The sequence below is a fragment of the Erpetoichthys calabaricus genome, chromosome 9 (assembly GCF_900747795.2).
Source record: "Erpetoichthys calabaricus chromosome 9, fErpCal1.3, whole genome shotgun sequence".
Taxonomy (NCBI): Eukaryota; Metazoa; Chordata; class Cladistia; order Polypteriformes; family Polypteridae; genus Erpetoichthys; species Erpetoichthys calabaricus.
In genome coordinates this window covers 41,861,361-41,876,930 of record NC_041402.2, presented here as the reverse complement: position 1 = coordinate 41,876,930, position 15,570 = coordinate 41,861,361, and the positions used below count along the sequence as shown (strand labels likewise).

The window sequence follows — 15,570 nt, the reverse complement described above, 5'->3', positions numbered from 1 at the left end:
AAAAACACTTGATTGTGGATTGCTACCTTTTTTCATCCATTTTTAGCTCCCATAGAGCAGCAACACAAACAAGTCCCTCAGTGGAATTGCACTTGCTTGATTTTATCTTTTTTTTTAACTTTCACTCTTCATCTTAAAAGTTCACCAACACTATAATATTTTGACCAACAAATAAACATTCAGGTCTCTTTAGTAGCAAAAAAATTTGTCTTAGTGGAAAAGTGTGGTTTCTGTGTATCCTTTGAAAATGTAATTTTTCTCTTGTTTTGACAGATTGAGAGATAATGGCATAACAGCTGTGGAGATCAGAAGTCTCATAAAAGAGCTCGACATTGCCCGTGAAGTGCTAAATGTAAGGTGAGTGGTATATGGCTACAACTTGTGAGTTTACCCACTAAAACTACTTCATTTTTAATTATTAGTCAGATGTTCTTTAAAGTGAAAGAGCTCATATGGCAGCTTGTAGCCACACAATTGCAATGCGCTTAAAGCAGTCGATTTGTAATTTATTCTCCTTTTTTAAGCTGTAGTATTTTAAGATTTAATGTTATATTTTCTAAATTGTTTCTGTTGTATTTTTGACTGACATTTTTATTTAGCAAATACTACAATTGCTTACATTTATATTTTTAAAAACATGAAAAAGTTACTTGCTCGTAATCAGACACTGATTTGGAGGTTGAGAAATGAACCAGAAACCTTAGGGTTTAAAGTCCACTAAGCCATGCTGCCAGCATATACAGTAGAGAGCCCTTGGGGCATAAAGTCTTCTACTTCTTTCGGCTGATCCTGTTAGGAGTTGCCACAGCAGATCATCTTCTTCCATATCGTCCTGTCTTCTGCCAGCACTATGTTGGCTAATGTTGTTAACCCGGGCCTCAACCGATCTGGTATGGAAATTTGTATTGTTGTCTGCATATTGATTTGGCAAACTTTTACACCGGATGCCCTTCCTGACGTAACCCTCCCCATTTATCCGGGCTTGGGACCGGCACAAAGAAACACCCAACCCTGTGGCTGGGTTCCTTGGGACATAAATTACTTAATCAAATTGTATGATGTGTGCAGCCATTCCCTTAAATCACAAGACAATGTTACTCTGTTCACAGGTACAAAACAGTGCTTTTTAGATGTGTTAACACACTAATGTGATGGAGTCATTTCAGGCTTGAGTTTCTATGTACTGTCATTGGTCAAAAACCATTAGCAAGCACTGGCAAAATTATTTTGAGTAAATAAAATACATTTTTGTAACCTACAAATGCTGCAAATTGTACACCTTAACTAAAGCAAAGAGGGAAAACTATACTGAATCATAGTCTCTGTCGGCAAAATCTGTGACATCTTTGAATAATGACACTTATAATAAGACATGGTCTGTTCAATAGTATTTGGAATTGGTAAAAATCCTTAATGAGTAGTGTTTTATTTACTTAATGTTTATCAAGTCCTACTAAGAGTTGTTTCCTGCCTTTCATCCTTTGCTGCCCAGATAGGCCATGGCCCCAGCAATCCTGAGCCTGACTATATGGATTTGATAAATAATGATAGTGTTAAAAAAATGAAATGTTCATATGCACAACTATTTCACCAAACCTAACAATGAACTAGGCATAAATGTTTGCAGTTTCCATTAAATTGCCATTCATCCATCTATATTCTGGATCTGCTTTATTCATTACGTTTGTAAGAAGCTAAATTTTATCATGGTAGCATCAGGGGTTAGGCCGGGACATGACATAGCATACTCCATTGTAGGATACACTCATGCACATAAGCACATTTTCTCACACCACACCAGTTTAGTCTGTATACATTTCTCCTTATGGTAGGAAAATCCACATGGATATATGAAAATATCTGGTCTGTACACAGTGACCAAGCCAAGATTCAGCACCAGGCTTTTGGGTTTATGAAACACCATGCCATACTTAATCTGTTGTGAATAGATACCTGAATCTCCACACCCCGATTTGAAATAATCAGGCACAGAAATATATTTATTTTGCTTTGCTATTTTTGCTATTTGAAAAACATTCTGTTTCTTTGGTGTTATATGATTAGCTTTTCCTTCATATGTTACACCAGAATCGAAGAGCCATGGGTTCATGGTGAAGATGCAGTCATGCTAGTATCAGAATGCATTTCTACAAATGCTGCATTAACAGAAATAAGGTGAATATATTTTGTCTCTTATTTTTTAATGTAAAGATTTTTTGACACTCTACATGTATTTTAAATCCTAAAGCTCTAAATGAAAACAGTATTACTTCATTAGAAATTTAGTGGTGTGAAGCTTATCACTTTCATTTATGCAGAAATAGAAAAAATAGAAACTTCCGCATGCAGTGTGTCTGTCATGCCTGATGTATTTTAGAAAAGATTTCATTGAAATAGTGGGGTCCATCAGCGGGTCCCCTCTGTCTATCACAGTGTTGAACAAACAAACAGCTGTAATATTATTGTACAGCATTTTTTTAAATCATGAACACCAACCCAAGACAATGTACAAGTAATAAGCACATACTGTATATAATATACTGTGCAGGTTGATAGTGGCCACTAGAGGGCACTTGAGGGACACACATCAGCAGAGTTAGTGTTCTAGTGTTTTAGTGTTCATCAACTTTGACTGGAGTCACATCTCAGGTACAGTTATGCACCCCATACAGGGCTTTCTCCTTTGCACTCATATATTATGATATTGGTGACATTTATATGCACCTGAGACCCTACTCTTCCATTAGTCATTGAGGCTTAGCATTCCATGTCATTTATTTTATAGTAAAGCACTGGCAAAATTATTTTTACTAAATAAAATAAATGTTTTTTAACCTTAAAAAATGCTGCAAATTGTGCACTTTAACTGAACTAAACAGGGAAATCGATACTAAAGCATAGCCTGTCTGCAAAATCTGTGACATCTTTGAATGATGACTCTTATAATAAGACAAAGTCTCTTCAATAGTATTCAAAATCCTAATTGAGTAGTGTTTTATTTACATAATGCGTACCAAGTCCTACTAAGAGTTATTTCTTCCATTTTGTCCTATGCTGCCCAGATAGGCAATGGCTCCAGAGATCATCAACCTGAATATATAGATTTGATCTGATTATATATGGAGGACAAATAATGTTAGAGTTTAAAAAATAAAAATTTCCCCAAACCTAATAATGAATTATGTATACATGTGTTTTGTTTACATTTAGTTTCATCCATCTATATTCTGGATCTGTGATAAATGAGAATTCCATCTCATTTCTTTTATAGTAAAGCACATCAGTTTGCAATTCCCTATTTCCTCTCTCGTCTTGGTTGATGTTTGATTTTTCTCTCCAAGGAAGCATGGAAGTAACTTTCAGGCAGTGTTCCTGTCCTGCTCCTTAGGTCAATTGACCTAAAATCCACTTTGGCCTGTGGCCTTTAATTTCCCTTTTAAGGGTTTGGACCCATCCTGGGCTCTCTGTGTTTCAGGTTCCCCTCTAGTGTGTGCATCAGGAAAAACACAGCCCTTGAATTTTCCTTGAAATAGTTTCCCCTAAATACACTGATGCTTATGGACCATTTTTTGTTAAATAAATAATGTAAACGTATGTATGTCTTGTTTGTCACCTCAGGTTGAATTTATCTAAATGTAGAACTGGCTGAGGACTAGGTGATGCCCTGATACTATGTAATGATGATGCTGCATCACTGTATATATATATATATATATATATATATATATATATATATATATATATATATATATATATATATATATATATATATATATATATACAGTGCATCTGGAAAGTATTCACAGTGCATCACTTTTTCCACATTTTGTTATGTTACAGCCTTATTCCAAAATGGATTAAATTCATTTTTTTCCTCAGAATTCTACACACAACACCCCATAATGACAATGTGAAAAAAGTTTACTTGAGATTTTTGCAAATTTATTAAAAATAAAAAAATTGAGAAAGCACATGTACATAAGTATTCACAGCCTTTGCCATGAAGCTCAAAATTGAGCTCAGGTGCATCCTGTTTCCCCTGATCATCCTTGAGATGTTTCTGCAGCTTCATTGGAGTCCACCTTGTGGTAAATTCAGTTGACTGGACATGATTGGAAAGGCACACACCTGTCTATATAAGGTCCCACAGTTGACAGTTCATGTCAGAACACAAACGTCAAAGGAATTGTCTGTAGACCCCCGAGACAGGATTGTCTCGAGGCACAAATCTGGGGAAGGTTACAGAAAAATTTCTGCTGCTTTGAAGGTCCCAATGAGCACATTGGCCTCCATCATCCGTAAGTGGAAGAAGTTCGAAACCACCAGGACTCTTCCTAGAGCTGGCCAGCCATCTAAACTGAGCGATATGGGGAGAAGGGTCTTAGTCAGGGAGGTGACCAAGAACCCGATGGTCACTCTGTCAGAGCTCCAGAGGTCCTCTGTGGAGAGAGGAGAACCTTCCAGAAGGACAACCATCTCTGCAGAAATCCACCAATCAAGCCTGTATAGTAGAGTGGCCAGACAGAAGCCACTCCTTAGTAAAAGGCACATGGCAGCCCGCCTGGAGTTTGCCAAATGGCACCTGAAGGACTCTCAGACCATGAGAAAGAAAATTCTCTGGTCTGATGAGACAAAGATTGAACTCTTTGGTGTGAATGCCAGGCGTCACGTTTGGAGGAAACCAGGCACCGCTCATCACCAGGCCAATACCATCCCTACAGTGAAGCATGGTGGTGGCAGCATCATGCTGTGGGGATGTTTTCAGTGGCAGGGACTGGGAGACTAGTCAGGATAAAGGGAAAGATGACTGCAGCAATGCACAGAGACATCCTGGATGAAAATCTGCTCCAGAGCGCTCTTGACCTCAGACTGGGCCGACGGTTCATCTTTCAGCAGGACAACGACCCTAAGCACACAGCCAAGATATCAAAGGAGTGGCTTCAGGACAACTCTGTGAATGTCCTTGAGTGGCCCAGCCAGAGCCCAGACTTGAATCCGATTGAACATCTCTGGAGAGATCTTAAAATGGCTGTGCACCGACGCTTCCCATCCAACCTGATGGAGCTTGAGGTGCTGCAAAGAGGAATGGGCGAAACTGGCCAAGGATAGGTGTGCCAAGCTTGTGGCATCATATTAAAAAAGACTTGAGGCTGTAATTGCTGCCAAAGGTGCGTCGACAAAGTATCGAGCAAAGGCCGTGAATACTTATGTACATGTGATTTCTCAGTTTTTTTATTTTTAATAAATTTGCAAAAACCTCAAGTAAACTTTTTTCACGTTGTCATTATGGGGTGTTGTGTGTAGAATTCTGAGGAAAAAAATGAATTTAATCCATTTTGGAATAAGGCTGTAACATAACAAAAGGTGGAAAAAGTGATGCGCTGTGAATACTTTCTGGATGCACTGTATATATATATAATAGGGAGCTGGGTTCAAATCCTGTCCTAGGCACGCTTGACTATACTGCTTTGCACCAAATGCTGTCTGGACACTGTCCCCTTGTGACCCTGTAATTAGGTAACTTGATGTGAGTGGAAACTGAATTAGCAACATGTTTATCTGAGTGAATATTGTGGGGTCAGGGCTGCAAGTAGTTATCCACACATTTACTAGGATGACTAGAAACACAGCAAGATAAATCTTCCGATATGAAATTTTCATAAAGCCTGTGGGGTTCTGTTCTGCTAATAGGATGTTGTGTTGCTATGATGTGTTTAAAATTTCAACAAAATGAGCACATTAATGTAAAACTAATGGAAGCTGTTTTCCTTCATCTGCAGGGCTGAAAAACACACAATTTACATTAGTCTTGGCAACCATAGCCTTTCCAGTGGCAATTCCAGTGGGAATTCACATTTCACGCCCATCAGGTATGAGCCAGAAATCCACACTTGGCCTCCAATTTGCCTGTTGAAATCCAGTATATTGAATAATATCAACAGAAAGCCAAAATTTCACTCAGAACTCTCTATTTTCCTTTTAGTGATAAAGAGGAGCTTCCTGATGAAGTTACTATCAAGTATCCTGTTGAATCAATCAGGTAGGCTGGTTATAATGCTGAGAGGGTGTGTAGACACCAGTTTTGATTTTGCTTCTTGCTATTTTCACTAAGTGACCCTGAACTTGATTTTACTTCTGCTTTTGTAATTTATCATACTATTTAAAAGAAAGCACTCTTCATTCGTTATGAAGTTTTTGAATGCCACATAGTCATCTCCCGATGTTCTTTATTGATTTTCTAAATTTTCTGTTCCTGGCCTCTCCTGTTTAGTTCCCTTAATCCTTAAATATGTGTGTATTTACCACTCAGTGTTTTCAGCTTGGCTTGGCTTGGCTTACACAGAAAGCAACTTTGATTAAAATTTCACTTCATTATCTGTCTACTTTTCTTAGTGAGGGTTGTGGTAGCAACAAGCCCAGTCCCGGTCAATCTGTCCTAACCAGCAAATTCCAAGGCTACTGTGCATGCCAAGAATATAATTTCTCTGACGCACCCTCAGTCTTCTTCAGCTGAACTGTGCCTGGTGTACCTACTAACAGTGGGCATCTTAACTACACATCCATCCATCCATCCATTTTCCAACCCGCTGAATCCGAACACAGGGTCACGGGGGTCTGCTGGAGCCAATCCCAGCCAACACAGGGCACAAGGCAGGAACCAATCCCGGGCAGGGTGCCAACCCACCACAGTAACTACACATCCAAACCACAGATTATGAGTTTAGCAACCGGGCCCTGTTCCAGAGCCTTACTTTGGTCACTTGTTCTCATGATGACATTCAGTTACTGGCCAGAGTTTGTGTCCATACGTGAGAAAGGAGATGTAGAATGACTAGTAAAATGAATGCTTAATCTAAGAATTTAGCTGCCACTTCATCAACACAGTCTAGTGCAATATCTGAAAAATTGCAGCTGTTCATTGGTCAATTTCCTAATCACCCTTAACCTAATACACAATCTAGACCTTAATATGGTAAAAGTCCTTCACAGGTGCTACCCCATATGTGAAATGACCAGGCTGAAAGATGTCATAAGATATAATTCTTAAGATGACTAACATTAAACCTACAAACCTGTACATCTATTTGAACCTAACTTGGAATAAGGATACCAGGACAGCTCGGCTATATCTGTTCACCTGTGAGTGCCTACTTGGGAGAAGACCAATGTGGATTTTTCTGCTGTAGAATTCAGGCTTTTAGACTCAATGAAATACCACTTGACCCAGTCACAAGTGCATCTCATGCTTACATGTATTGGTGATGAATTACATATACAAAATAAGAGGAAATATACTTAAGTGTTGTAGCTCTATATTTAAGAGGCCTCTGGGTACTATCAGCCACAGCCAATCAAGCATATTACTGTTGACCTGGGGCCAAATTGTAATTTCACTATATGCATTTAATAACTTGCCAAATTTAATTTCTCATAGTGTAGCTATGACTCTTAGACTAATTAGTTGTGGGGTATGTCAGATTTGCTGATCACAGTTACTGATCTCATAGTTGAATCATGTCATTTTAAACAGCTGAAAATCGCTGGCTATGTCACCTTTATCAATCACATGCCAAGCTTTCAGCACCTTTTACTGACAGCCAACAGATTGGTGACTGACAGAGTTGGTGCTCTATGAATGGTTAACAGGTATGGTGAGTTCAGCCGCAATCTCTGACTTTGTTTTACTTTTTTTCCATTCTGTGAAGGTACATAACACATAAGACATCAGACAGACGAGCTTCTCTTCTGTTTGTGAGGTCCAAAGCCTCTATATTCTTTGTTCCTTATCAGTGCATTACATGCATTATACTTTTGGATAAGCATTCATTAGTTGTCAACTTTCATGCACACAGAGCTTACTCCTATAACTAAAGAAAAAAATCAAACCTGTTTGATTTTGATTTTATTGGACTGAACCATTGGGCATCTCACATTACACAACTGGCTTCACAGGAGCATGCTACTGACTATCTCCAACTTGATAAAATTATGTAAACGAAAACTACGACTGAAAATTGCTGGAAAAGTTGCATAATATAACATGACCTTCAGGTTTCATTAAAACTACTAAATATTTACAGTATGCATTTCCAGTATGTGCCTTTTTTAAGTTTTATAGTCTTTCACCTTTTGTCTGTAAGCATTTATTCAATCATAACTTGTAGATCATAACCTCATGGATCAATATGTAAAGATATTTCAGACTGACCTCTTCCTTGATGTCTTTCACAGCTTTATCAGGTGTGGTCTGGTTGATCAGCACATCTATCTTCTCAAACCCCTTGTTGAACAATGCTGCGAATTGCAAGAATTAGAGTAAGTAGTCAGTGGGTGCTAAAGCTATGCTCACAGAATGGTCATGCATTTATGTTTGCGTTTATTGTGCTTTGTTACAGCTCTCTGTATGAAAAAGTACATATTAACTATGTTCAGCTCAGTTTAATTTCTGCTCAACTCAATGTAATTTCACACATCACATTTCCCATTTAGAAGCTGCATGGTTAGTAGTAGTAGTAGAAGTAATAGTAGTAGTATTACTTTCACGTATACAGAGCAAAATTAATTTCTTATTTCAATGTTCAAACAAATAAACTTAGAGGAGGGAGCAACAAAAGGCAAAAGAGAAAAAGTAGAAAATGAAGCTGACAAAACAAATATTGCTGTGGCTTTTCTGGACCTCTCTACAGTAAATGAGTCGGCCTGATGGGATGGCTGGACTCATATTTGTACTGCAACAAATAATAGGCTCTTCACCTCTTCTTCTCCACCTTGGCCTCTACATGCCACCAGAAGAGTGCTTTATTCTACTCAGGTTTCAATTCTAAAATCAAGTAGCCAAGGTATAGAGTGCCCATTAGACCAGGGCTACTTTTGGAACAACTCCATTGCTTCTGGGCTTGGGAATGCTATCTAGAAAGACTGGGAACATCCTGTCAGAACATCCTCTGGTGGCTTCAGATACTCATGTAGTTCACCAGTAACTATCAAAGAGCCAGTCTGCCATCCATAATAAACAGTAGGCTCTCACATATTATCTAAAGAAGCAGTTTACTTGTACCCAGAGGTCATGGAGATTCCACTTACCAGTCTCACTTGTAAACTTTATAAATAAACCCATGGCATTAATATTACTAAGACCTGGCTTGGCATTGCAAGCTCATCCACCCATCTCTTATCAAACCTTGTTAATCTGTGTCACCCTAAAAACCAAGTCACCAGAATGAAACTCCTTTAGACATTAAATTGAATTAGCTGACATACAACTAAATTGGTTGGTCTAGCATTTCATGAATCCAATTGGTCAATTCCCAAATATATTTAGATATGCAGATTAATAGACTAATATTGACAGACCCAAGAAAAAGCAGGTGCTGTGCCTGATTTATAAAATTAAGACATTGAGGAATTCCTCATTGTGCATTGAGGAATCTAAAAATCGAGGGCATAGGATGAGTACAGTGAAATCTTAAAAACGATTGTAAAACTAACAATGATAAATCATACAAACGGAATACACTGAAGTAAATTAAATATGTAGGTGTCTGTGAGGTTACCCTAAACAGCCCTTCAAAGGGAAAAAGAAAACTAAACTCTTAAACCCAGTTTAGAAAGCTCCAACGCTGAAGTCCATAACCCATAAAAGTTGAAAAAAAGGTTACTAACATTTCCATTTTATGAATCCACTTCTTAGCTAGGTCCTGCAATGGACTGGTACCCTGTTCAGGACTGTTTCCTAGCTTGTGGCCAGTGCTGCAAGTATTGCTCACCCACACAATGAATGAATTCATCTGTCTGTCGTTTCCTCTTAATCCCATTTTATTGTGATTTCTGCAAGCCAAGGCAAATCCTACCAGCACTGGGCATGCTCCACTCATTGGCTCCACTCATTGTCATTAATACAAAACTAAATTAGGGTCTTTAGGGTGCTTTAGGAAACTGGCCCACCCAATAAAACAGAAGTAAACACAAGAAGAACATGAAAACTCCACACAGAGGATGCAAATTCAGTCCACTGGAGGTATGAAGCAGCACCAATTGTCACTGTGACACAACACCCACATAGCTGTAACATATTAAAGGTAGAAGTGAAATGCAAATACTTCAAAGGAGTAATAGAGAAAAGCTAAAGAGCACACGTGAGCAGCAATGAGCGTAATATTTTCAAGGAACATTTGAAATCACTCATAGATGTTCAAAATCTCCCCGTCTGATTGAGAACTGTGGAAAATTCTAGAACTGTAAAAAGCAAGGTACATACTAATACAATCAAAGCGATGAAATATAAACATCTGAAACAGACCACGGGTTTATACACACCTGTTACAATTGTGGGGAGTTTCAATAACATTTAAGTGTATGGATACCATTCAACATAATAATCAACTTTTCCTTCATTTCTTATTTTACAGTTTGTCGAACAACAGCATTGAAAGTAGGGGAGCACGGATCTTGATTGAACTTCTGCCTTCTTTAGAAAAATTGAGGAGACTCAGGTGACTGCTCTTTTCATGTCCCCTCTTCTTCAAGTTGTACTTAATTTTATAAAAAACGTAAAGCATCAGGAATACAGCAGGGGATATCAGGACAGGGTCAGTCAGTTGTCTCATCTTACTCAGTTCTATGCTCTACACAAAACGTAATGTCACAGCAAGATGTTCATCCTTAGATTCTTGTACCTTATCTATTCAGTATCCTGGAACAATAACTGTTATGACCTCTAACTTGCAGCACATATTTTATCTGCAGTGGTTTTGGAGATCAACATTTTTTAATAAGTTGTACTCGTCTGCTTGGCTTGCAGTTTGGAGTCGATGCGGGCAGGTGCGACTGAACTTGTGCAGCTGGCCAGGAGCCTTTCTAAGCTGCAGAACATCGAGAGCTTAAGGTACATTGGAGATTCTACAGTGTTTCAGGATTGTATCCTCATATGTAGAAATGTTTAAAAGATTAAAATGTAAGAACGTGTAACAGCATACTTGGTGCAAGCCTTGCACCTAGCCAGATTATTTCTACATGAATTTTCCATCAGATACTACAAGTCTTCTCTAAATACTCCAAACATGTAGTTGTTGGGTTAACTGGTAATTCTAAGTTGGCCTTGTGTGAGTGTGTAAGTTTAAATAGACCTTGTGTTGGTTCTTATATTCTGCCCAATGTTCCCAACATAGACTCTGGTTCCCTGTACCCCTGAATTGAATTAAGCATGTTTAGGAATATTATATAAAATAAGAATTCAAAATATATTTGCTCAGTGTGAGGCACAGGGGTTAGTGCATATTGCTTTGCAGCTCCAGGACACCAGGTTAATTTACTGGTCTGGTCATTGTCTTCACATGTACTCCCTGTGGGTTTTGGTCCCTTGGTTCTATGGGTTCCTCCAACATCCTGAATATTCACAGATTAAGTGGACTGGTGACTCTAAACTGAGCAAGTGAGTGCATGCAGGTAGTGTGTCATGCAATGGGGTGTCATTCTGTCCAGGGTTACTTTCAGGAAAAGTTCTGGCTGCAATCAACAATGAAATTGAATGACATTTGTCCTGCAATGGATGAATGGATTGATGGATAATTTGATTGGTCTTCACCTTGCCTAGTTCCTGAAATTCACTTCAACCTTGTTAACTTCATTTTAATACATTTTTGCTTATTTGCACAAATTTGACCAAATAGCGAGAAACCATGTAATTAGGGGGCCTTTACAACTTTTACTATATGATATCTAAGGTTTAATTTTTGTTTTTTTTTTTAGTTTTGCACACAATAAGATGGAAGATGAAGCAACAGCAGCACTGGCAAATATTTTACCCTTGATGCCCAAGCTGAAACAAATCAAGTATGCCACACGATGGGATGTGTACAAGAAATGATCATTTAACTATATTGTTTCTGATTAATGCAGTCAAAACTATTTCACAATTAAACAAGCTCTGCAATATTTTTCTGATAAGCAATGCAGGTGGAGCTACACCTTTAGTCCAGCATTAACAATGCAAATTGACTGAGGCTCATACTGTATTTTCTGTCATCTTATGTGGTTTAACAAGTTAATGGTCTGAAAAATTAATGTGAATGTACTCCAACTTGTGAAATAACCAGGTTTCTAAATATAGGTTAATATTTGTGAGCTGAAATGTCCAAAGCTTAATGGTACTAAGTTGGGGTACATTTGATCAGCATTCAAATAATACATTTTTTCATATATGCAAGTGCAAGAAAAAAGAAGCAGTAGTGCAATCATTTCATTATTTCAGGTTTTAATGCCCGGGTTTATATGAAGAAGAAAATCAAATGTCATGTTCATGGAAGAATATGGAGAAGTTATTGCTGTCCGTGCCTTCTACAGGCATTATGTTTGTTAACCTGCAGTATGTTTAATTCAGATATGTGCTGTCAGGTGGTTGTTGTTTCACAGCCATTAGGTGGCACTGCTTCCAGCCGTTGAAGGAGAATGGTGTCTTCCTTGTGACAGAGGGCAATGTTGGGTATGTGCCAGCCTGATGCGCTTGCAGAAAAGCAAGGCACCCCCTTTAGAGCATAGCTAGCTCCATTACCAGGGTACAGACTAGGATGAGCAAGTGGGATAAAACCTATTATGATAGGTAAAAATAAATGAGCATACTTTAATTAATATCCATTATCCAATCTGCAAACTCAGTGAAAGGCAAAATGCTAAAAGGAAAGCACAAAAGTAGGCAAAAATATCCAAAAATCAGAAGACAAACCGATAATTCGAAAACAGGAAAAGATCAGAAGCCATTAGATTTACAAATATACTTGAAGGCATCTTGACAAGAGGCTTTTACAGAGGCATAATGCACAATGCAAGAGCAAAAGGCCTTTGCCAAATTCCATTTTATTTACCTCACCACTTCATGCCCAGGACTGCTACCTGATTTGCTGTTGCTTAGCAAATCAGATGCTGGTAGGAGGAACCAGAAGTAACATTTCAGGTAAAAGGCTGCAATATGAACACACCTGACAAACAGAGTGAACACACTTGGGCGTTTTCAGTTGTAATGTGTTTATCTGCAAAGGAGCATATAAGAATTTGATTGTTTCAAGGAAAATGTTACTGATTGAATAATACCTACTGTGAACTGGACTCCTAGTCTCATTAAGTATATTGTTTTTATCTGTTGTACATTTACACTGGGCGGCACGGTGGTGCAGTGGGTAGTGCTGCTGCCTCGCAGTTGGGAGACCTGGGGACCTGGGTTCGCTTCCCGGGTCCTCCCTGCGTGGAGTTTGCATGTTCTCCCCGTGTCTGCGTGGGTTTCCTCCCACAATCCAAAGACATGCAGGTTAGGTGGATTGGTGATTCTAAATTGGCCCTAGTGTGTGCTTGGTGTGTTTGTGTGTGTCCTGCGATGGGTTGGCACCCTGCCCAGGATTGGTTCCTGCCTTGTGCCCTGTGTTGGCTGGGATTGGCTCCAGCAGACCCCCGTGACCCTGTGTTCGGATTCAGCGGGTTGGACAATGGATGGATGGATACATTTACACTGAAAAATACTCAAATATGTTTCATCTCTGTGAAATCTAAAAACAAGTGTATGCCTAATAATGAGAAATATAGATGCACTATAAACCTACTTCTTGAAACATTCACTCTCTTATTTATTAAAATAATTATTTTTGTAAGCAGACACTTGCTGAGAGTTAACCCATATGGTGTTTCTCTTACTTATTTGCCACTGTGGCTACTTTTTGTTGAATGTCTACATTATTCATCCATATGGAAGACTAGAAAAACACCTTACAAAGGTAGAGAGAGAATGTTTGAAGTTCTCACAGATGGTGACCTGGCCAGGATATGAAAGCCATGGAGTGTTAACCAACACAGCATAATAAAGAGTCTATTGAGCTCTAGCATTTTGAAAGCAAGTAAACCCAAATAATGGCAAAAATAAGGAACAGAACAGGCCCTTGTGTAGGTCAGTAGTGTTCCTGTCTTGTATCATTTAGACCCTGGTTTGATTCCAAAATGTGCCACCTTCTTGGTGGTCTTTGAATATTCTTTCAGGAATTTCACTTTTAACTGCTTCTCCATGTGGTGTTGTATTGTCGGCTCTCAATGATCCTCGTTTGAGTCTTTTCTACAAAGGACTGGCATGCCATCCAGTGATTGTCCTTGTTTTGCACACATTGCTGCTGAGACAGGCTGTAGCTCCCTATAAAACCACATTGGAAAAAGCAGATTTCTTAAGTTGATGCTGTGAAAGCGTTATTGGATATGTAAGGGATCCAGACACTGCAAAGACTCCCAAATACACTGCCAAAGATTCCATTATATAAATGCCACATTCTGATTCAACAAGATTGCTACATAAAAATAAGAGGTTACATTTAAGCATTAGTCTGTCCCCTGATTATGAAACTGGTTAGAAGAAAAGTCAACAGCCACAGTTGGTGGTGTAGTAGTGTGCCCTGGGAACTTGTGCTTTAGCGTAGGGATCTCAAACTCACTTCCTAAGGAGCTGCAATGGCAGCAGGTTTTCGTTTCTATCACTTTCTTAATTAGCAGCCTCTTACTGTGGCTAATGGAACAAACTGGTTGCCTTGATTTCAACCAACTTACTTTATGAGATTCCAAAACTTATTTTGCTTATTTTTTCCTTAATCAGATGTCAGTTAACCATAAATAATAAATACTGAGCTGCTCAAGGTCAAAAAATCTCAAACAAAGAAAATAAATAATATTAGAAATACCAGATATGTCAGACTGAGTGCACTGTCCAGCTCTAATTAGGAGTCTTTAAAACATTACCTGGGTGGTCACAATGGCTACTAATTTTCATTGCTGTCATTTTAATAATTAGAAACCAATTCTTGTTGGTAAAGATGTATTTTATTTCATGGTTATTATTGCAAAGTATGTTCTTGTAGCAGCAGTATTTGAGTAATAATTAATAAAGTGGCCAGAATGAAAGTCCAAAGGCACCTCTGCTCTCTATGAACTAAGTTTGAGACCTCTGCTGTAGAACATTCATTGCACAGTCACAGAAGTCTGAGGCCCACTTCCACATTTACTCATGCCAGGCCAGTTAACACATTCCAACTAATCGGACTCAGTTTAGTTTGTTCTTACTAAGCACATCTCCACTTATAAGCTCACTCTGCTATATACTATTACAGATACCATCAATTAAAACTCAAAATGAGATGCAACAAAAACACAAAAATACTGAGCAAAAGAAATGGCTTTTCAAGTGCTTCTTTGCAAATGGGAGAAAAACAGAGTGCTCAGTGAAAGCAAACAGAAATGCTGGGACAGCGCACAAATGTCACACAGATAGAGACTGGGCTGGGATTTCAAGTCAGATCATTAGAGCTGAGGAGCAGCTGTACTAATCATTCCATCATCACGCTGCTGAGTAATACTAAAATACATTCTTCTATATGTTTTATACTAAACACTTAGTCTTGAATGGACTGTTGAATGTTCACATTGCGGACATTTCACTTGTATTAATCGCTGCAATATGACACAAACGTCAGTTTGATTCACACCACACTATTCCTTTCAGCCAGAGATGTGCGGCTCTGCAATGTAGCCTGGGCTGGATCCTGCCTT

The 15,570-nt window shown here is 38.6% G+C and overlaps 1 protein-coding gene across 3 annotated transcripts in view; it reads left to right on the top strand.

Annotated features, from left to right (window-relative positions):
- Window positions 1-15,570, top strand: part of nlrc5 (NLR family, CARD domain containing 5) — a 154,514-nt gene that overhangs the window by 106,832 nt on the left and 32,112 nt on the right. For 2 of the 3 annotated variants that reach the window (XM_051931673.1, XM_051931672.1), the window contains exons 34-41: window positions 274-357; window positions 2,089-2,175; window positions 5,781-5,870; window positions 5,984-6,040; window positions 8,233-8,316; window positions 10,410-10,493; window positions 10,802-10,885; window positions 11,749-11,832. In XM_051931673.1, the coding sequence (XP_051787633.1) occupies window positions 274-357; window positions 2,089-2,175; window positions 5,781-5,870; window positions 5,984-6,040; window positions 8,233-8,316; window positions 10,410-10,493; window positions 10,802-10,885; window positions 11,749-11,832 (654 nt within the window). The remainder of the gene's footprint in view (window positions 1-273; window positions 358-2,088; window positions 2,176-5,780; window positions 5,871-5,983; window positions 6,041-8,232; window positions 8,317-10,409; window positions 10,494-10,801; window positions 10,886-11,748; window positions 11,833-15,570) is intronic. The other variant, XM_051931674.1, reaches the window with a different exon arrangement.